The 23,996-nt window shown below is 39.2% G+C and overlaps 2 protein-coding genes across 3 annotated transcripts in view; both read right to left on the bottom strand.

Moving 5' to 3' along the window:
* LOC137111397 (synaptosomal-associated protein 25-A-like) overlaps positions 1-10,618 on the bottom strand; it is a 34,283-nt gene extending 23,665 nt beyond the window's left edge. The window contains exon 1 of the mRNA XM_067495090.1: positions 10,462-10,618. The gene's annotated coding sequence lies outside the window, so the exon portion shown is untranslated. The remainder of the gene's footprint in view (positions 1-10,461) is intronic.
* Positions 10,619-15,332: 4,714 nt separating this feature from the next.
* On the bottom strand, positions 15,333-23,199 carry lrrc28 (leucine rich repeat containing 28). Of its 2 annotated transcripts, none has more exons than XM_067495088.1 (10): positions 23,057-23,199; positions 21,834-22,067; positions 21,660-21,700; positions 21,290-21,327; positions 20,950-21,087; positions 17,562-17,768; positions 17,379-17,481; positions 16,770-16,954; positions 16,492-16,651; positions 15,333-16,373 (listed from the first exon to the last, which is right to left on the bottom strand). In XM_067495088.1, exons 1-10 carry the CDS (start codon positions 23,072-23,074, stop codon positions 16,304-16,306), a joined length of 1,194 nt encoding a protein of 397 aa, XP_067351189.1. In that variant the 5' UTR covers positions 23,075-23,199; the 3' UTR covers positions 15,333-16,303. The 2 variants fall into 2 exon arrangements, with proteins under 2 accessions (XP_067351189.1, XP_067351190.1); XM_067495089.1 differs by lacking the exon at positions 23,057-23,199 and adding an exon at positions 22,547-22,712.
* Between the last annotated feature and the right edge of the window lie 797 nt (positions 23,200-23,996).

The raw sequence follows: 23,996 nt of genomic DNA, 5'->3' as shown, positions 1-23,996 counted from the left end.
GGCAAATAAGCTGAGCTGTATTAGAATGCAATGCTTATATGCTTATAATCTTCAAATTATCCATATTATATTCATCATGTATATTTCTTAAAATAGCTCAATCTAAATGTTTTTTCAGACATTTTTAGATTAAATAGATAATCATTAGGCAAATATGGAGTGATACACAGCTCATACTGCTATGAACAAGCCAAATTAGACTATTATGGACCAATTCGCCCTGCAGAAAATCCTTAGCCAATTCTAGAAATAGATGGGTATAATCAAAAATCACAGACTTTGGGCTTGTCCCTTCAGGGGTCACCACAGCGGAATGTGTTCCGCACATTGATTTGGTGTGAGTTTTTACGCCGGATGCCCTTTGTGCTGCAACCCTCCCATTTTATTCGGACTCAGGATCACCACCAAGGTGGCTCTTGGTGTCTGAGCAGGGCCACACCTGGTGGGGTGGGAATTTGAACCCAGGGCTTCTGCATCTCAAACCAATGCTCTACCACTGATCCACCAGGCCCACACATGCATATAATAAACACTTCAAACAAGTACACACAAAAAAAAACCCAACCATAATACCTTGCAAAGAACACATTAACACTTAAGCATGGTAGACATACAAGGCAGACCACTGTCCCTTCATAACTGATGCAGCTAAACAGTCACCTCACAAAAACACTCCTATCATCTAATGGGCATTTCTAAGACAAAAATATTCTTTTTTTTTATTGCTTTCAAAGCAATTCTTTCTTGAGGTATGTTTCCTCTCCAGTATGTAGGAGACTTAATTAATGTCATCATTGCAACACATTCCTGCACTAGACAAGAGTTAGGGACAGAGGAAGCAGGCATGAAAAAACAAGTGGTTTTCAACAAAAAAAAAGGTTTTTATTCATCCTAAAATATGAAAAACAAGTTACAAAAAATCAGGGTCAACAAAACCAAACTAGCCTTAACAAGTTTAACCAATTCATCTCTACATAAACACACTAACCCAAACTAAGGAACCAACAAACTCAACACACAGGGGGACTTTAAAATGGCTGATCCGATTATTGAAGACACACAAGGGGTAACTGAAAGACAAAAACTCACAATTAACTTTCAAAGAACAAAAAATAACGATAAATCTATCTGATGCAAATACTGAAATTATTATCCAAAACAACTATATCACATAACTACCATAACATAGCTAAGTGATCAAAAAATCCTAAAAAAAAGAAAGTACAATTCCCCCTTTAGGAAGTAGGCTTTTGGTACGGTCCAATTAGCCACTTCTTCAATTTAAGTGTAATGTCCCTCCAGCAGCAGAAGCCCACACCAACACCACCAGCACCAACAACTTGAGAAGTGTTAATTAATCTTAAGCAAAAATAATGTAACTGAAGTGTGACGGCAGCAATGTTAACTAAATGTGCTCACTACAAATACAACTAATGTGCTGCCAACTAAACTAATTTTACAAAAATGAAATGACTCCTTATTTAATAATCCGTGTACAATAAAATAATGTGTTCAAGCTAAACTAAATTACTAAATGTAGATCAAAGAAACCAAACCGTTTTGTTAAGAGTATTCCTCCCTCTTGCCATCAGGCTTAGTCTCTGGCTCTCTGCAAACAATTACACTAAGATGGATCATTTTTCTGCAATTTAATTATATCTGCAGGTAACTGGAAACTGGTATTTTTGGAGGAGCCTTAACTGGTGGATCCATAACAATGCGGTTAAACTTTTTCTGTCTTTCTTGACTATGTGGCTTACGAGACTTCACAGGTTGTGTCTGTAGCTCGGCAGCAAAGAAGATCGAGGCACTGAGGGTTGGGGGACGCAATTCTTAGCTTGGGTTCTTGTAACAGCAACATTACAGCTTTGTTCTGTGCCTAGCAAATCAACTGGACTGGAAGATTGTGGCCCACACCCACTAGAAATAGAAGATTATCAGCTACTTCAACATCTGACAGATATGTCTGCCCTTTTTTCACTGTAGAGCTCAGCAGTGGGGTTCACACTGTACATAACAGATTGGGATGGTCTCAAGAGTACAGCTGATATTAGCATGTGCATCCTGCCTGTGCACAAGAATCTGAGTACTGCCAGTGTCAACTAGCGCTCTGAGGTTTCTCCCATTAACCTTTACATAGATGGTTTTCATCAATTGGTTATTATGGGGTAGCAATTTATTAGTCTGTGTACAATAAAATAATGTGTTCAAGGTAAACTAAAGTACTACATGCAAATCCAAACCAAAGCCATCCTGTAATAAGTCAGCAGTGCAGGTGGGTGACCAACATTTAACACCCCTGTGTGGCAGCAGGGGCCATAACAAGCATCCAATCCATAACAACAACACCCGATTCTGTTAATGTCAACCTAAAGATATTTAAGAGAGGTGGTAAAAATGTGAATTTAAAGTAAATCCTCTTTCTTGGATTTAACACCTACAGGGAGATAGAACGCAGCCTGGATAAGAATAAATGCTCAAATCAAGAAGAGATGCAGGATTAAAAATAAAAGAAGACACTTGCTTTGCATCCCCCACAGTCGCAGACTGACAAGCTGTCGTGACAAACTGCCTCCAGTTTGAACTGCAAAGACTGCTATCAATCAAGCATCATACTCACTTGAGATAAGCAGTGCTTGTGAAGGAAATAGGACATCAGGATACTCTGGTTGCACAAATCTCACATTCAGAGAAACCAGGTCAGCTTGTCATCAGTTCAGTTGTATGTTTCTCACAAGTTTGCAGAAGCACTGATCTAAATCTGGGGCATTTTATAATAGCTGGTGTACTTTTCCCTTTCTTTCATCCATTTGCATTGGCAAATTAGCTGGAGAGAAGACGGGCAATGAGCCGGTGGGCACCAAGTGGTGGAAAAATTGCATTGCTACATCTATAATGCTCATTGTCTCTGTATAATTGTGTCAAACAGAATGGGACAAAAGTAAATCCTGAGTAGGGATTCTGAAGGGATGACCAATCAGCCCTGCAGGAAGAATGTGCATGAAGGAGCAGTAATGGGAAACACAGTAAGAACTGCTTGTTCTCATTCTCAAATAACTCGGTGGAGATGCAAAAAAAAAAAAAACACACAAAGAGAGTGCTGGTATTATTGATTCTGAAAATAGTAAGGGCAGAAAGCTCTTTGAGGAACATTACTGTAAGCATCTTATTCCCTCTCTCCCTCCTTTCTTTGCACCAGACTTGACCTTTTATGTTCTACCTTGAATTTCTCTTTAAGATTAGTACAGTTAATACATACTTTAGCTAATACTTTATAAGGAAAGTTTTATAACAATCAAGCTTTATCTCTTACGGAAAGGAGGGGAGACGGTAGACCCACCATGTCAAACTATGAATTACTGTATGTGTGTGTGTTGTGTGGGTTACTGCTCCAGAGCACCATGAGGAGCTCATAACATGACAGTGCAGAACCTGTTGATTGTGTGTAAAGGAGCGAGAAGATTCAACGTTTCACCACATCAAAGCAGGACCATGCTTCATTATTCACTGCTTGGAGCCAGGTTGGCATTATTAATGCAACCACAGTGTGTCTGTGTGTGTACAGTACATCAGACATCATTACATATTAGTACAGTACGTGTGCTCTAGTTTCTATTTGTGCATGTGTGTGAACGAGTATGTGACAATAACTAGCACATGAAATTTTTTACACTTAATTAGTGTACAGTATTTTGTATTTGTATTTTGCCTTTACACACATGCTACAATTCACCGTATGTCACAGCGCTCTGAATTAATCCAGCAACACGTGTGAGATCTCCTGGTGGATTTATGGGAACTCAGATCTTATGGGGCAACTTTTGTTTTGTTTCTCCACCATGAATTATGTAATGAAGTAGAGCGCTATGTCTGGGTGATGTGTTTTAAATAGATTGAATTTAATTAAATTGACTGTCGGAAATGCTACCTAAAAACCTAGAAATGAGATCAAATTGTTTCAAATAAGCATACTTACATAATCCTATTGCAGGCTGTAGTTGCAAACTAATTAGATTGACAGTTTGCCCTGTGATTTAAATAATTGAGTTTACATATAAATGACACAACCAATTCATATAAGCAAAAAGTAAAGTTCATCTAGGAGCTTAGCTTATATTTTAGCATCACTGCATGGAGAACTTTTATGCCTCTGTGATTTGCTCAGTGAATCAGTCCACACTTATGGTGTTGTTCAATTCATAACTAAACTCACAAGCAAGTATAATGGGATCCAGGCTCAGTGTGCAATTAAGACCCGAAAACGCACCACCAGCAGTATATTAAGATGACATTTGATACCATAGAAATCACATATTTTGGCACTGAAATAATGGAAATTCTAAAGCATTGTATTGCAGTTAGTACACTTTAACACACACACACACACACAGTAGAACAATCCTGCAGAATCTACTCCTGCCCTAGAAAAAACACTTAGTGTTGGCAAAGCTCAAGATGGAGGGGTAAATACCCTTCAGTTAGACACACACATGCACGTAAACAGTCCCTTCTATTCACTCAGTTGATTTTAATTGGCCTAGTCAGGACGAGGCAGAGTGATTTAAAGTTTCTACTGCCGCTTCACATAGACCATCATCCCTTTTACATTCTTAGATAACTTTCATGTCAGATACATCACAGTAGTGAAGTTTCAGGATTTGTGAATTTTTTTACTTCCTGCAGTTTTGTTTGACTTTGTTTTCTGCTGTATTTCTGAGAGCGATCAAAGCTTCATTTATACATTAGATTTACATTAAAGGTATGACATGGGCCAAGTCAGGCTAAATAAACTGTCTCTAGACTTCACACTACTACTGTTTGTGACTTGTTATGTTGCTAGTGTATGCAGAAACAAATCCATATTACTTTAGCTGTCACTGAAACGGTTGATTTTTTGTCTACCTGGCAAAAAGTGTTAAATAACTCTCATGGTTAAATTAAAAAAACATATTCTTTTTTTGTTCAGTGTATTTCTGTTGCACACAAACCATCAATGTGTACATGCTTTAATTTCATGCTGACCTATTATCAGTAAACACATATGCCAAGACATGACCAAGCCAGAGAACATGATGGGAGCCTGAGGGCTAAACTATTCAGACAGTTAGCCCCCCACTTCACGGCTGACTGCTAATATACTGTGCATGTACCAATAGTCAAAAGAATACACTAACATGCTTTAACAGTCCAACCACACTTATTCGCACCTAAATGACTTGTATTAGCTGGTATTTATTGAATATTAAAATTAAAACAGAAACTAAATTATAGTGAAAAAAAAAACTCCAAGTGTATATCAAGGTTGTGACTTTTTGAGAGAATGAGTCCTCTGATTTAAAATGGTGACAACAGTTATTTCACGTGGTTGGTCATGGTCATGGATGAATAAAAGTTTTATCCCATTTTGATCTTTTTTTAACTTGTGATTTGAATCTTCTGTATCAGTTAAAATGATCACACTAAAGAACGAGAACTCAAAATAACTTTAAGTAGGCTACTCTAAAGATCTTATTTAAGATCAAAATAATCAAAAACTAGGTTCCCACAGAAATTGAAGGGATACATACATTTTGGTTTCAAGGTACTCAAAACTGGAGGATGACTGTCAAATGTTCAGTGAACAGGTTTGTCTTTATGAGACAGCGGCTGAATGTGAATGGAATAAGGTAGAAAAGTGCACACAGAGCTTGTTTTCTGCCCACAGCAGTGCCTGCCGTGACAATATGGCCTCGCTGAATTAAAACACTCCCTATGGAGAGACAGGAGGGACACACATGGAGAAATCTGCTGTGGAAAATCACTCAGCAAATCTGGGGAATAAATGCCCAAGTGTCCCATTTGTACCAATTTTCACTGAAATGCCACCAAAATGGACAGCGTAGATATTATTATGCCAGTAAAGCCTTGCATATAACTTGTCCAAACCTTTTTACTATTTTTCATAATTACACTCAGTAGAGGTAAATGTGAAAATGCAAAAAACGGTCCCTCCGCAGGATAAATGCATGTACCTGTCCCTCAGTGCCTGAGCAAAAAGGTACAAGGTCACAACCTGGCAGCAAGTTTAAAAATGTTAGCATTTAAAACGCATGGTCAGATTGTAACACCTTCTTTGTGACAGAAGATTACGGGATGGTACAAAAATTAAGGGGTCAGGTTCCCAGCAATTTTGTCCCAGCTGACCAGGGATGACAGAGCAGATTGCATTTCTGACATTTCCTTGTTACATAATTCAAGAGAGAACAGACAGCTATGGCAAGCCGGCTGAAACGGTCAGATTAACCAGAAAATTGGAAGCGGAGAAAGACACATATATGCAGAGGTGGCGTGGTCTGTCAGAAAGGATGAAAACACACATTAGTTCACTATAAAAAAGCTTTCCAGTTTTGTATCCGAAGGATAAGTAAAGCAAATCCAACAAACTGCCACCTACAGACATTTCAGATTTGATGATCTGTCAACATTAACTGAATGTCACAGTGCTCATAATAAATTAGGCTGACAGTGATGTGCAGGCAGACACATCTGCAGGCCAGGAAACATGGTAGTGTGGGACGTACATGAGATTCAAAGCAATCATCTGTGGCCTGCAGGGATAATCACTGCAAAGCCCCACTGTCCCATTCACTGAGGATAAAACCCACTGGATTAATCTGTAGGCCCACACAACACACACACACACACACAGTGATAGCTCACAAGACTTACATAACACATTGACCACTCTCCCACCGCCTTTTATTTTCCTCCCTATGCTTTCCTTTTTCTTTCACTTTGGCATTGACAGCATCTCCTTCAATTCTCCTCTTGCTAATACACACAAAACCTAGAGACCTGGATACACACACACAAACACACACGTGAATAAACACACGCACACACACTCTCTCTCACTCTCTCTCTCTCCACCACCTCCTACTTTCCTCAATTCCTTCTCCGCTCTCCCCCCGATGCACACACTCAAATGGACACCTGTCAACATGTTGCTCTTTACATGCAGATGCATGCAGTACAGTGTATATTAAAATTGATACAACTAGGTACATACAGATATACACAATATAGCTTCAACATTTATATGGCATACAGACTGCCAGACATAAACAAATGCACACAAGCATGTTAGAAAGGCTTCTAACAAGCATTTACCCTTTCAGGAAATTTTTCCATAAGCCAAAATTCTTTGTTTAAATTAATTGATCTATTATATTATTAATTATTAAGTTATAACCACTTTCATAGTTTTATTCAGGCTTAACAGAAAGGGGTTAATGAGCATCCTTACAGAGGGTCACTATACAACAGGAGTCAAGTTACTACAGATCCTCCATGTCATCTTTTGAGGAAAACATATGGCACTTTCGAGCGAAAATGATCTGTTTAGTCGATAGAGCATCCGGATCAGAATGTGTGTGTCTGTGTGTACACACTGTACACTGTGTGTGTGTGTCTCCGAAGGAAAAGGAAGAAGCCATGTTCACTTTAAAAGATAGTCTAAAGGTTAGATGACAGAATAAAAACTGTGTTAAAGACGCCATGTGGCGTTTTACTTGTAAACAAACACCAAACTGCAATCTTTGATTCATCAATTCTAAAAAGTGCAACAACAACATTTTTTGCCAAGCTTATATTTTAAACTGTGCATTGTTTACATCCATGTTTACTTGCTGCATTTGATAGCTCATTTACAATTGTTGGAACTTACCACGCCTTGAAGATACAGTAACCAGCAGCAAAACTGTGTATTGTGTGCATGTACTGCCATTTGTGGGCACATGCCTCTTTGTACATGTGTAGGATACAAAATCAATGACCACCTCTCAAAACATTTTCTCCTTAGGACAATTAGTGGTCAAAAAAATCAATGGGTTTGCCTTTACGTTTTTGCAAGAAAAGTAGTCTTGGCTGAATGTTTTAAAATTTCTAAAATCCTGATGAGCACAGACAAATCCCCCTTTCCTTCCTATCTATGCAATGTGGCTAGTCGCTTCCCTTTTTTATTACAACCTTTTACTCTTTATGCTTGGGAAAGACGACATTAAGATACTAGTCACTCGTTTTAGTGAACGTCAGGGCAAAATTGGACTTCATCCCTATAAATGTCTATAAACATCTGCACATCACAGAACACACAGAATAAATTAATGACAAGATTGGCATTAATAGCAATTAATAAGTCTGTGTGGGCAAACGGCTGTGGCATCCAAACCTCAACAGGTTTTAGGAGAGCATACCCAAAACAAACATGTATGTAAAAATCCCACCAAAAACCTCGCTCCTGAATGAGTGGGCGATATGCACTCAAAAGACAGAGTGCAATCACAGTGCATGCTTGGGTTTTATGTTTTTTCTACCATCTGGCATTTCTCATTATACAGCAACAGATTACAATGAAATTCAACAGTGGGGGGGGTCAAGGTGAAGACATAACAAGAGGAATCAATCAAACAGTGAATGCGGTTTGAAGAGAGGAGAGAAAAGTGTGTTATTCATGTACAAGTGGGGCAGGATGGACTGAAGGCTGCTGGTCATTTTTCACCTTTGTGTCCAGGGTGGATCACAGTGAGGCGGGTGGAGGAGGAAATCAGGGCTGGGCCTTACAGAGGAACAATTTTCACACCAGGAAAGTGATTATTTTTTGCACCCTGGGTTCCGGTTCCTCATACTAATTTAGCTCCAGAAAATCAGTAAGAACACCTGCTTTGACTGCAGCCTGTGAACTCTGTCTCCTCCTTACTAACAAAGACATGTCATTTTTGTCGACTTTACCAGCTGGTTAGATGCAGTAAACAATACAAATCTGTTTTGATTTTTTATTTTTGTCTTTGAATCCCATTCTACAAATCATTTCTACAATATATGCAAATCAAAGGAAGATGAAGAATGATGTTTTAATTGCCTACGACATTAACACATTTGCTGTTCTCACTGAAATATCGTTTTACTCCTGATTTTAAGCAACACCAGTCTGCAAAACAAAGACAACACAGATACACATATTTGAATCTGCTTAAAATCGTGCCCTGAGGTTTTTGTCCTCATGGACATTGAAGCAGGTAAAGAGGCAGGACAGGAAGAAGGGAGGTTCAAAGGTTTTTCATAACACCAGTTTTCCTGGAATATAAATGAAATTGTTAAAATTTTGTGACTTGAGCCTTTATTTCCAATAGTAACTATTCTCCTCATACAAAGAAAGTTTTGCCAGAATTCTGCCAGGCAGCAAAATTATTATCTCTTTTTTGAAGGAGTAATGATAGCAAACTATAATAGGCAACAAGCCCAGTAACTGAATACTGATTTGAGTCATTTCTAAGCAAAGCATTTTTGGCTTTGTCTATGGCAATTCTCATTCTCTCATATTTTCATTCAGATTGTTTTGTTCTTAATAATTGAAGTCTGGATGAGTGAAGGTTTTTTTTGTGTTGGTGGAGATTATTCCTTTTTTGCTTTTCCTTTGAGTGTGTCAATTCAAACCAAGTCCCCCGGGGATGAATAAAGTTTTTTGCATTTTGAATTTTTAAACAATATAATACAATAAATGTAATATATTGTGCTGAGCCCTGGGGGCCTCGAGATGGAGGACCACTCACAGCTGATATTGTATTTTATTTGTGCAAATACTGAACAAATCAGACGTGAAATTATGTGGGTTGTGTGGTAGTTTGTATGCCCTCAGTCACTGAGCTCTGACCGTGAAGAATGAACAAAAACCTGAGATAAAAGCCTGAAACTATTTCTTATTTCAGAATAACACATTTCCGGGGAAATTATAAGACAAACCAATTTCCATGAATTTCCATCTCCCTTGTTTCCAGTGCAGATCACCCTGTAATCCTATTGATGCTCCTTCAGTGACCTCCCTCATTCTGGCTTCACAACCACAGAAACGTCCTAAACAGCACCGAGATTTTATTTGATTTTTGATTTTTTTTTTAACCAAACTTAAACCAAATGGAATGTTTGTAACTCTTGCAGCCTGCAACTGTGTGTGTGTGTGTGTGTGTGTGTGTGTGTGTGTGTGTGTGTGTGTGTGTGTGTGTGTGTGTGTGTGTAAGAGAGCTCCGGAGCTGTCCGCGGTGCTGAACACGATTCAGTCAACAACGGGGTTTTGATTTAACCGCGGGTAAAATCGTCCACCTTCCTACGACAAGACAAGACTGCGTTACTCCTTGATTTAATCCTTGGAATAAACTTCATTCCTCTAGTAGATTTTGGACGGAAACTCTCAAACACTGGTTCTGGAATCAGTGAGAACTGAAACCACCACGAAGTTCAGACGGTAAAAACAGACACAAACTCGTCAGATCTGCGATAACGAGCCTAAGCTGCAAAGGTTTTACTTCAAAGCCACGTTTTCTGAAACGTTTTTTTTTTTTACTTTAGCTGATGTTGTCCTGTTTTTTTCACAGTGAGACCGTCAGAAACAAACAGGAAGGTCAGAAAGAAATGAGTCAAACCTACCTCGTGAAGTTTCTCCTGCTCTTCTTCTTCTTATTTCGCTGTGTTTGTATCGCCACACGCTGAAAATGTCCGCCTGACGGCTCCGTGAGACGGGACTGTCCCCGGTGGAGACACAGCGCCCCTCCCTCCCAGCCCGGAGGAAATCCTCACGGTGGTACAGTCCGCAAACTTCCTCTTCACGGCTTTCAAACTAAAACACCTGTTACAATAAATAATCGGGGGAATACTTTTCAGGTTTACAGATCACAGGGATTGTATAGAGCAGATGGTGTGAAACCAGTGCCGCCACATTATTACTCCAAACACGTTTTCTAAGTGTGGCCATTAATTGCAGCTTACAATTATGCACGTGCAACACCGACCTCCTCACTGTCGGGAATAACACACGGACACTTTCCAACTTTAGAACATTCAAAACTACCATTATACTCAGATCAAGTGTAGAAAAGGGACAAATCTTGCCTCCTAATACCTTCAACAAGAACAGTGCAGATCAAATATTGAATAGTTTGCAACTACTTGTAATTGATCCGATTTTAGTAATAAAAGAAACTTTATTAAAGGTTCAGTTAGACCTGCACTTTTTACCCCACTTTAAGACAACAATGCAGTACTAATAATAATTTGTTGATCTGTTATTGTAATCTCTTTACGCTAATCAGTTTTGCACAAAATTCACATTAGCCTACAAATACATTTTTGCAGAAATTGTAATCCTTTGGTCGCATTTATTTTGATGGTTGTGTGAATTGACTTCGAGCCTCACCATATTAAAATTGATTGTACTCACAAAATGGCCGCGCCCTCTGACGTCAGGGCCAGCGGATTAAGGTAGGGCAGCTCCACTCTTTTTAAAACCATATTGGCGACCCCGCACTGGCTACTGCACACTTCGGTCACAGCTGGAGACAGTGGTTTGCATGAATGATACTGACTGCTTGTTGGTTACATGACTACAAAAACAATAATAAAAATTATAACTTGAAGCTAAAAAAAAAATTATAAGAAAAATGTTATAGTGACAAATGGGTGTTTCTGCTAAAGACAGGCAACAGTTCAACATTTAAATTAAGCGTGAGAGTGAGACAGACTGGGACAATAAGTGTGCAGTGGCTTCCATTTTCTCCAGTCCCATCTACTTCACCCATGTAACTTTCTTTCCATTTGAAAATAAATAAAAATTGAATGTCTTCTGACACAGCCACACATGCACACACACACACACACACACACACACCTTCATCTTTTAGTACTTTCCAGCACAGAGAATGACCCACTGATGTTTTGACTTTTTATGAGAAGACATGTATGTCTCCCCCCTCAGTTTATCCATCCCTCTTTGCCCACTTATCCTGTTATCCTGACATGCATGTCTCTGGACTGTGGGAGTTAAGCGGCGTATACAAAGGAAACCTATGCAAGCATGGGGAGAGCATGCAAACAAACGCAGAAAGGTTTGCGGCCGGCTGAGGATTCAATTTAATTATTTCTATTTCAGTGTAATGCAAAAAACTCATTACTAATGTGAATGCTACAAAGACACAGATGCACTACAGCAGAACAAGCAAGGTTTCTGTTTATGGAGGAACTATTCAATTTATCACCTGACATGTCATGACAAAATACCCCACGCTAACATATCCTACCAGTACACACTCATGTACAGTATATATGGCCCCTCAAATGATGGCAATAACAGTTCATGTGGACAATTACTACTGAGGATGGCTTAATGTTCCTTTGCCATATATTTCACAATAACAAGCCAGCTTCTTTTATACTATCATTTTTTTAACCAATGGGTTCACATTCTTTTCTGTAGTATGAAGTATTTTCAGTGCAGATGTGTCCAGAGGCAGCCGCCTTAAATGTAATAAGTCGGTGTTCATTGATCATAACGTTTGGGTAAAATCACTTATACAAAATCTATTATTTGCTTGGTGATTAACTTAAACGACTTCACTGATTTTTAACTTGCTTCTTTTGGTTATACATGTACATAAATGCCATTAAATTTCCCACTGACTTCCCTATATCAAAATATGTCTCTACTTCTAACTGAAAAATGTCACCAGATGACATCTTTGGAGGAACCTTCAGTTCAGATTATGTCATGTTATTGCTATGGAGTTTGTATTCATGGTCAACCGGCTTTTCCCGAGCTCCCCGATGACATCATCTAAACTCCTAAATGATGTAAAAATGCTCTGGGTGATGTCATGTGGAGGTGCTTTTCAGATAGAAACAGACTTCAGGCTTTGATTATTTCTGTGACTTTTGTGAAAGACCACATTGAGGCTGGGAAAAGAAATAAGGGATGAAGACGGATGATGACAAGAGAACTTTTTCTTCCTCCCGTCTGTCGAGGGCTGTTTCTCACTCATGCTTAATTCGCATCACCGTCTCATGGCAAAGTCGCAACACTTCAAAGACTCAGAACATTGAGTTAGCATTCCAGATTTAAATCAACAATGGGTGAGATATTTACAGGCGGTAGATTCGGGAACATTAAAGAAATATATTTTTTAAAAAGTCTCCCAAATGATGATCCAATAAATCCGAGGACAATTAATCTTGGATGGTATAGTAACTGATTAAAGCCGGACTGATTTTTGAGAGCTTTACTTTATCCACAACACCGCGCAACTAATGCAAAGACATTAGAGACTGATTCCTTTTAAGTCTGTTAATATGGCAGAGGTCAGGGAGACATTATCTTTAAAGAACGAGCAAGAGGATCACTTATAAGGATTAGGAAGACTCTATTGTATAAATTAGAATTTTTTAAAGCTTCAATTAACACATGGTGTTCAGTGAAGGCAGAGATGTGAATAAAGACGTCGCCAGTATTTTTAGTGAACACCACACTGCATATATTATCAACATCAACATGGGAACATACTTCGCACTAGAATTTTTTTAGAGAACAGAGCTTTTAGACTGGTTGAGAGAGAAACAGGTTACCCATCTTCACACTACTCTGCCTCATTCACCACAGGAAATGAGTTTGGTGTTACAGGATGTATCTAAATTTCATGCAGTGCCTTGTAATGCAGCCTTAACACAGATCATCATCTGCTTTCACACAGCAATTAGTTCACGTAAAACCAATAGACCCCTGGAATTATTAAGATAAGACATTAACAGACAGTTTCTACTGTGTGTCTAATATATATCAGTGCAAAAGTTTGCATGGGCTTTGAAAAACCCTATTGATAATTTTAATGCATAAAGTCGGGTGTCTGGCTGCCAGTGGATTGGGTGAATGAGAAGCAACATTGTAAAGGGCTATATAAACAGACAATTTACCATTTTTCACATTAAATTGAAAGTGGCTAGATCTCCATGGTTGGTCTCAAGCAACCTTGTGAGAACAACAAAAACAATGGATAGGGAAAATTACATTCAAAAGACCTGAACATTAAAAGGATAAACCATATGGGTGGAGAGGGATATCTTTTTTTTTTAAGCTTTTAGGGATACCAGTACCAACTGTGAAAACCATAATTCAAAAAGGGGAGAAACAGGGATGCACTTTTCAACGAGTAGGTGGTTAATAACTGAAAGAGGAGCTAGGAAACTTGCATAATAATCCAAAACAAACAACAGGGGACCTGGAATAAAATCCCATGTGTCCACAGTCAAGCACTGTCTGCACAAGTCTGGATTGTTTGGGAGAAAAGTACACAGAAACATATGAAGACCACAGAAATGATGTGGTCACAGAACTATTTGGTCATTATTAGCACAGGTGTCGGCAGCAGAGGAAAAACAACACTCCACCATTCCCCCAGTCAAACATGGTGGAGGCTGGCTGATGTTTTGGGGGCGTATGTCTGCATCACGCACTGTAGCTCTGTATAAAGTGGAAGGCAGAATAAATGTAATCCAATATCAGGAGATTTTACAGCAAAGTCAAAAAGCTAAAAATGAAGAGGCACAACATGACAGTGAGCCAAAGCCAAATTAACATTAAGTTTTACCATGGCCTTCCCAGTGGCCAGATTAAAACATAATTAAAAATTAATATTCATAGAAGGTGTACATGGTAGACAACCCAGCAAACAGGTAGATTTGGGATTATTAGAAATGCCTTGAAGGATGGGCTAAAATTGCACCTATATGGATACAAACACTGCTGAGTGTGAACAAAGAGGGGATGCAAACTTATGCACTGATATCATGTTCTTTTTTTAATACATTAGCTATTTTTATTACTTCTGATAATAAAGATACTTTAGTATGAGCTAAATGTGTATGAAATATTATGTTGATGAAATATTTGTTGACAATTTAAAGTCAGGGGACGGAAACATTTTTACTTAACTGTATTGTCGACTACTTTCCATTTTGGATATAGATGTGTGTTCACGTTTGCTTTTATCATGCGTTTGGTGTGTGCATATGTACACTGGCTATGCTTTATATGAACATGCAGTATGTTCAGTATGTGTGTCACTTCATTGGTGGATTCAACAGATGTATGATAGTCCCAAAAGGAGGGCAGAAAGCTGAAGCACCAGGCGGAGAGGATTCCCACTCTCACCACACTCATCTGAGCAGTCCAGTGTCTCAGCTCTCTGCTCCACCATTCATATACCACACAGCACATTGATCTTCATAACACGTTGGTTGATTTGTCAATGAAAAATAAGTTGATACAAACAAAATCACCCTGTAGGTTTCCTACAGCACCCTGGTATTCCCAGGCAGCCTTCTGTTTTGTTTTTTTTTTTGTTTTTTTTGCAGATATATGTTTTATAAAAATGTAGTGACAGAACTGTTCTACATTTCCACCTCTGATGAAGAGATGTAACAGTTGTTGGTACATTTACACCGGTTTGTACAACTACTGACAAAAAAAAGTCAAATGCAACACAAACAAAACATTATAATTATAAATTAGAACTGTACAACATAGTAATAATTTTAACACACACCATCACAAAAGAATTACACAGTGCCTCTGAAGTAAACATACTTCTTTCTCTTTCTCTCTACTGATGATAAAAGCAACCTCCAAGCTGGGTTAGTTTGCAGACACTACACGTCCTGTCATTCCAACATTTTGACATTTGTGTTTCATGTATCTTTTAAGAAGATTTTGTTACTTATAATGGTTTTACTATTGTTTTTACTTTAAACATGTAATGAACATTTTAAGCCTGAAATCCCAAACCGATAAAATTCTAGTAAACTTAAAAGAAAATAAGAAGTTGAATCCATGAATTGTTTTAAGACTTTGACAAATAAATTCAGAAATGTGGCCATTATTTGACCCCATCAAGTCTGCTGCCTTGTCATTTATGTGTATTTTTCGCTAAAAGCATTAAATGGTAAGCAACACCAGACACGTGGCTTCTGTTGGACAATTACTAAAGAAGAGGGTGCTGAAAACGATACACATTCTGACAAATGCTAACCTTTCAAAAACGAATCCACACTCTGTCTGCTGCAAAAGAATTCTGTGTGAAAAATTACGAATTTGCCAAATATCAAACAGTTCTCCTTAAAAAGTGTTCATTTGTGAGTAGGGGGGTGGTCGTTCTCTAATTCTGTTATTTCCTAGGCACATTCTGTTAATAAATGGATGTTCACTGCATGGAGCACAATACAATGCCCCCAGTTGACACTAGACAGACACACCATTTAGGTTTGGGTCACTCTGAAGTGTGTTGTATTGTTGCTTTATGAGACATCTGTCCATCAACTGACCAACCAAACACCCACACAGGGTGCTTCTCTGTGGTGCTTATCAGTGTCAGTCACGTCATTTCATATCACCTTTAGGAAACCTCTCAGCAGCTTCTTTTCAACTGTGCAAAGGGCAAAGAAAATGGTGTCACCCCTGAAGGTTAAAGCTCCGGAGACAGTGACTGGAGCAGCAATAAGCCACAAAGCTCACAGTTGTCCTGTGGAGGAAAGAAGAGAAGGGGATGTAAGACAGGTGAAATAATTTGTGCTCAGGTGGGAAGTGCTAATTGTAGTTATCTTTAAACCGGCAACGTTTTTTTTTTTTTTGGTTCTGACCTGCGGTGCACTCCTGCTAGTGCAGTGTCACGGAGGGGAAAGAGTTTGGGGTAGACAATGGTAAACATGGCTTGGCTACAGCGGTGACAGTGCCCGAGGGGAAACTGCAGAAGGTCCAGAAGGCTCTTTGGGAGGGTGATGGGAGGCAGCAAGTTGAGGTCTAAAAAAAACAGTACAGGAAGTGTTTGCAATACTGTTGTTGTTTTTCAGTTGCACTCTGACCCATCTGCCAGCATATACATTTATATATACGGTATATGAAAACCACTGCTCCTCACCTGTCGGGCGGTGGTGGTGAATTCGGTGCAAGGCCCTCATGGCCAGCTCCTCCAGGGGAACAACATTATCTGTCTCTGAGCCCACAACCTTGACTTCAGCTGGAAGCCCGACCAGAGCCTCACTCAGCGCCTCGCCCAGCACCTCACCCAGGTCACCCTCACGTACTGGGGATGACATGCCACACCTGTACCAGAAACAGTGTGTTCAAAAAGCGCTCGGAACCCTTTGCTTTTACACACTTTGTGTTGCAAATTAGAAAAAAAAAACAAAAAAAACCTTTTTTGCCCATTAATCGACACCTAATGATAAATTGAAAATACGTTTTTACATTTCCTGCAAATTTAAAAACATAAAACAAAAACTGAAATGTGTCATTTACACAAGTATCCAAACCTTGGTCAGGTACTTATTTAAAATTTTCTTGAGATTGATTGATTGTGGTGAAGTCAAGGGTCAAGCTTTGATATGCTACAAACTACAATGTTGCTCCATCATTTATAAACTCATGTACATATGACTGTCATATACTGCCCTATGACAAAGGAGGTAGAACTGATCTAAACCACTTCTAAAAATATAAAATGTAACCGTCTGGGAAGCTGTGTTACCCGCTGCAACCGATGACCTTGTTATACAAGTAGGATGGGAGGCCTTTTAGGTTCACGTTGTTGTCCACAAACACAAACTGCAGCTCCCGTGATCTGCCCAGGTCTGAAACACACAGAAGTACTCTCACCATCATGCTATATCTACATCACCATGGCAACACGCAGATAACGGGACATACTGACCAAGTGGAAGAAATGTCAGCCGGTTAGCAGCCATGGAGAGCTGGCTGAGACGGTGGAGCCAGCAGAGCTGTCGGGGAACGTGGCTCAGCAGGTTGTGGTCCACCGTTAGATTCTGTAGTGACAGACAGCGATGCAGTCGATCTGGTAGACCCATCAGCTGGTTCATGGACACGTCCAGAGTCTCCAGTTCCTGCAAGTAACCGATCTCTAAAGCCACAAACATGAGACAGTCATTTAAAATGTTTTATATTCGAAAAACAAATCAACTACAATTTTCAGAATAAAAGAGCAGGTAATTATTGCTCACAACATGTCAGAATATTCCGGAATAGAAAGAAGACCTGACTACTTCTCAAAGTTATATTTACCTTTGCTGTTCCATAAAACAGTGTGTCACAGTATTTGACCATATGGAGTCATTTTGGATGACACTTGAAATTAACTGGGAACATGACTGGACCAAGTACTAAAGATCATCAGTGGGAACATTGCAACATAACTATTCGTAAGAAAATGAGCTAAACAAAGAAGGCAGATCATTCTTTATACCTCTATTTCCCATAAAACAAACAAAATAAAATTAATTATTTTATTAAGCTGTTTTATTACTATTATTTAATTAAACATAGTAGTTAGATTTTATCTTGTTTTACGATGGTTATTATGGTTTCTGTAATTGCACATTGCTCAGTTTACTTCTGCGTCTCTGTCGCCATCTGCTGGTAATAAATAATTCTACAACTATAATTATCAAACATTTGGGGTAAATTTAAGCTTTAAAGTATAAATTTCTTTCCAATTTTTTATTTCATTCACTTGCTATATACTATCATTATCAAATCACAGGCCATTTTAGCATCCAGACTCCAGAGCTGACGTACTGACACCTTCTTTATGATCTCTGGTGACTTTAATCATCCAACCCTCTACAAGACCCTCCCCCCACCTCCACACCTCCACACAGTATGTGCATTGCCACACAAGGGGGGGGGGAGGCACTGAACCTGATACACTGAAATGTTAAAGAGGCCTACACCTCCCCTGCCCTTCCGCCCCTTGGCAGGTAAACGATAACCTGATCCACCTCAAAGGCAGCACCCCACCAACAACAACGGTTAAAAGATGCTGAGGCAACAGATGTGCTGCATAGATGTTTTAAGCCCACGGATTGGTTGCATAGGTTGATTACATAAACTTCTGTGCTGAACTCAGTATAAAAACTGTCCGCTGCAGGAAGAGGCTTGAACAGAGGCTCCAACTGAAGGACAACCTGGCTGCTGGCTATAAGACCAGCAGCCAGAGGACAGAGGGGAGTGTGGATAGAGCTAATGGTTTTAACACCTTTTACAATAGATTAGATGTGCCTCATATCCACCCCCTAAGGAGATCACCACAAGTGCCCACATCTCACCCCTGCATGACTCGAACACCACTCCTTTCTCTGCAGCAATGACCTTCTCAGCAGAGCAGGTGAGGAGAGAGCTATGCAGGCTTCACCCCACAACGCCTGCAGGTGCTGATGGAGTCAGCCTCAGGGTACTGAAACCCTGAGGCACATTTTTACCACATCATTCAAATTTAAATGTCTCTAGGTTGACATTAACAGAATCGGGTGTTGTTGTTATGGATTGGATGCTTGTTATGGCCCCTGCTGCCACACAGGGGTGTTAAATGTTGGTCACCCACCTGCACTGCTGACTTATTACAGGATGGCTTTGGTTTGGATTTGCATGTAGTACTTTAGTTTACCTTGAACACATTATTTTATTGTACACAGACTAATAAATTGCTACCCCATAATAACCAATTGATGAAAACCATCTATGTAAAGGTTAATGGGAGAAACCTCAGAGCGCTAGTTGACACTGGCAGTACTCAGATTCTTGTGCACAGGCAGGATGCACATGCTAATATCAGCTGTACTCTTGAGACCATCCCAATCTGTTATGTACAGTGTGAACCCCACTGCTGATCTCTACAGTGAAAAAAGGGCAGACATATCTGTCAGATGTTGAAGTAGCTGATAATCTTCTATTTCTAGTGGGTGTGGGCCACAATCTTCCAGTCCAGTTGATTTGCTAGGCACAGAACAAAGCTGTAATGTTGCTGTTACAAGAACCCAAGCTAAGAATTGCGTCCCCCAACCCTCAGTGCCTTGATATTCTTTGCTGCCGAGCTACAGACACAGCCTGGGAAGTCTCGTAAGCCACATAGTCAAGAAAGACAGAAAAAGTTTAACCGCATTCTTATCGATCCACATGTTAAGGCTCCTCCAAAAATGCCAGTTTCCAGTTACCTGCAGATATAATTAAAATGCAGCAAAATGATGGCAAGAGGGAGGAATACTCTTAACAAAACAGTTTGGTTTCTTTGATCTACATTTAGTAATTTAGTTTAGCTTGAACACATTATTTTATTGTACACGGATTATTAAATAAGGAATCATTTCACTTTTGTAAAATTAGTTTAGTTGGCAGCACATTAGTTGTATTTGTAGTGAGCACATTTAGTTAACATCACTGCCGTCACACTTCAGTTACATTATTTTTGCTTAAGATTAATTAACACTTCTCAAGTTGCTGGTGCTGGTGGTGTTGGTGTGGGCTTCTGCTGCTGGAGGGACATTACACTTAAATTGAAGAAGTGGCTAATTGGACAGTACCAAAAGCCTACTTCCTAAATGGGGAATTGTAGTTTCATTTTTTAGGTTTTTTTGATCACTTAGCTATGTTATGGTAGTTATGTGATATAGTTGTTTTGGATAATAATTTCAGTATTTGCATCAGATAGATTTATCGTTATTTTTTGTTCTTTGAAAGTTAATTGTGAGTTTTTGTCTTTCAGTTACCCCTTGTGTGTCTTCAATAATCGGATCAGCCATTTTAAAGTCCCCCTGTGTGTTGAGTTTGTTGGTTCCTTAGTTTGGGTTTGTGTGTTTATGTAGAGATAAATTGACTAAATTCAGTTAAGGCTAGTTTGGTTTTGTTGACCGTGATTTTTTGTAACTTGTTTTTCATATCTTAGGATGAATAAAAACCTTTTTTGTTGTTGAAAACCACTTGTTTTTTCATGCCGGCAGCAATATGAAGGTGACAGACAAGACTAATAACGGAGGGCTGGTTCTGTTCTGCGACTGATCCTCAAGTGCTCCACAGAACACCACAGGAGATCCTTTCATGGTCCTTAAGAAAGTATGCACTGTCTCCACAAAGTATTAAGACTTGTTCCCGTTTTGGGCACTTTATTGTGCTGTGGTCTTCAGGTTTACTTAATGTTAATTGTGTTTTTTAAAATCACAATTAACATGAGTGACAACATGAAATAAACTATTTGCACTTGAAAAGGACTGTAAAGAATAAAAACAAGACGAGCAGCTGTTGAGTTTTACCTGGAGGAAGGTATTTCAGCTGGTTATTAGACAGTCTTAGGTGACGTAGAGACCTCAGTCGTCCAATCTCTGGACAAAGTAGCTGGAGAGCATTATTGCTCAGGTCTAATGACTGCAGCCTGGCCAGGTTCCCAATAGCTAAAAATCAAACAACAGCTTCAGAAACTCATGTTCAGCAACTTCTAACTGCTCCATTGACAATGAGTCAAAATCCTTTCTATGCTGCCTCTATAAGTGAGTCAGCATAGAAATGATTCACGTTTAGTTTAAATTCTTACACCATCTGATTTATTAAGTGTCTTCCTAAATTAGTTAGACAGTGGCATAGACAGGACCTTACCTTCAGGAATAATGGCTATGTTGTTTGAGTGCAAATACCTTAAAAGGAAAACAAAATGTTACTATTTAAGAAGACCACTAACACGGTCACAAGAAAAAGTAATGGTAATACATTTTCTAAGTTTTATGGGTGCATTCAATAAAGACACAAAAGATCATGACTGTTTGCGTTTTACCATCTTAGAAAAAGTGTGTTTGTTGATATTTGTAGCTACACTCATAGCACTTGTTTTTCATATACGAGGCCATAATAAACACAAACCACAAAGTAAGGTTTCAATGAACCTCCATCAAGTTTTCTGTTGAATAACATAGTAATTTTAAATTAGTATGATCTTTGCACCAAAACCATGGTTTGGCTGTATACTTACAGTTCAATTAGATTTGGGAGTTTCTGAGCAAGATTATCAGGCTGAGAGACAGAGGACAAAGCAGAAATAATTAGTGAATCTAACAGGGAATACACTTGTGAAATACCATGTCCACCACTGCATTTGAGCAGTGGCATTGGTTTATGACATGGTAATTGTGTACTGTGTAGATACCAGTGTAGTGAGTGAGTTCCTCTTCATGTAGAGTCTCTCCAAAAACTGCAGGCCTTCATCTTTCAGCAGCTCTACCGGGAAAATATTCAGGTTTTTGTAGTTAAGAAAGAGGTTTTTGTGGCGCTCCTGCTTGGCCATGAAAATAGTCTCATGGAGTTCAGTTGCCATGTCGGAGGCGACCACTCCTCGCTGATGGAGGAGACTTAGCGATGTCTCTTTCGTCTCTGGCATTACCTAAAACAAAAACACATCAACGTAACCGCTATAAGACAGCAATGTCTTTTTCATTTTTGCAATTAAGTATCTTACTGTACCATACTGCAGTAATTGTAATTGATGCACCGAGTAGGTTTTGTGCATTTACACAATATAGAATTATTTCAAAATGTAACATCCTTAAGAACATGCAGCAGTGATATGCAAAATGTGAAACGAACTTTTAATTGCTCTCTGTAACGAAGTGCTTCACTGACAAGCTATACAGGAGGAGGCAGGGGCTTCTTTAGAAACCGTCTACACATTCAAAACACCCAGAAAAAATGCACCGCAGCTTGAAGCCATGGTTGAGTTAGCTAAACGATGCCAGGCTGCACTAATATTATGTTCCCATGTCAGAGTTTTAATCTGTCATTTCTAGCACTGTTAGCTTACAAGCTACAGCAAGTAGCTGACATTAGCCCGTTACGTTAAGTCTTAGAAAAGCACTTGATTACCTTATTTGAACAAGACCATTTTATTCAACTTTAATTCCCACATGCATTCATGAGAAGCCTTTTGCTAATTGTATGACTAGAAAAAAACACACTAAGTCAAGGGTTGGTGAACAGCAACAGTCATCTGCCGTAAACAACGTACGACGTCACTGACCGTCAAACGTCACCGCCCAGTAGTGAAGTGACGTTCACTAATGAGCCGGATTCTTTGTGGCGACGGAGAAGCGACAGACAGGGGCGGGACTTTATTTTGACGGGAACACCATGCGGCCAATCACATATGAGGACAGACTGGGCCGGCCATTATGTGAAGGTACCATTATGTGCAAGAAGGAAGGGGGGCAGACGTCATAACGTTAAGACTTTGGTCTTTATACATTTGATTTGTTTGCTGTGGTTCTGTGTTCATTTGTTACATTTAAAGGTTTGATTAAAATGTTAAACAATAGCAATAGTTTTTGTAATAAAAAAAAACACACGCATAAAAATTAGGTATAGAGGGAGACTTACTTGGGTCCGGTGGTCCATAAATTATCCACTCCAGAAATTCTTGTAGTTTATCGAGTTCCACGTTCCAATTTAGCGGATAACAAAATAATCCCACAGAGCAAAGTAAGAAACCAAGTACCACCACAGGTACACACTCAGCTTTCCACTACTACCTTGTTGTCCACAACAGTAGGTTAGCTCCAGTACTGTAAACAAACATTGTTTCCTTGACAAATGGTTAGAAAAACTTCAAAGGCAGTTATGTGATGTCATTGGTGACGTCATAGGTACGTTTATACATACGTCTCCATCTACCTATTTAGTGATACTAAATTAAGCCCTAAGAGCTAGTTCTTTTAAGGTAGCAGAGCCAAAAGGGCCAAATCTTTGAAAAGAGCCAGAACTCCCTTAGATACCACGCAGCTTCCTTTCTCATTTCGCAGCAGACGTGATGCCGCTGGTGTTTCGCTGCCACCCGTCGTTAAAAGGGTGAAACTGCATCTCGTATGTACTGTACTAGACTCTCTGGCTTTTGAATGCATTTAGGTTTAAATACCCCCACATCAAAGCTGATATTCTGAATTTTCGTCTCAAATCTAATTTTTGATCTCAAAACCTAAATGTCTTCAGTGAACAGCCAAAACAGATGAATTGGTCCTGTATGTCCGTCCAGTATTATTCTAACCATTTCATGCATGAGTTGAAGTACATGTTTGTGTCAAATGAATTCAATTAAACTCCCCCAAGGTTTTCTTTATGATATTCCAATTTTACAGACACTCTCTCAAAGACCCTGTGACACGGACGGTTCCGTACTGCTTGTCAGACCTTAAGCTGCACCACCAAAGTACTGCTTACGCATTGAACCATTGACATTAAAGTTACAATAGACACCTTTTGAAAATTAAGCTAGCTGCAGAATGAGACTCAACTAATAATTGTTATAAATAAGTCTAAATTC

This window comes from Channa argus, chromosome 2 (genome assembly GCF_033026475.1).
Source record: "Channa argus isolate prfri chromosome 2, Channa argus male v1.0, whole genome shotgun sequence".
Taxonomy (NCBI): domain Eukaryota; kingdom Metazoa; phylum Chordata; class Actinopteri; order Anabantiformes; family Channidae; genus Channa; species Channa argus.
Note: the sequence above shows the minus strand (reverse complement) of the source record. Positions and strands in the feature narration are given on the sequence as shown.

Excerpts from the sequence above, each read along its gene's own strand:
- lrrc28 (XM_067495088.1), bottom strand. Across the intron at positions 21,328-21,659 it reads CTCCCAAATCTAATTGAACT|GTATTTGCACTCAAACAACA; the intron begins GTAAGTATACAG and ends TTTCCTTTTAAG. Across the intron at positions 17,482-17,561 it reads GCTGACATTTCTTCCACTTG|ACCTGGGCAGATCACGGGAG; the intron begins GTCAGTATGTCC and ends TGTGTGTTTCAG.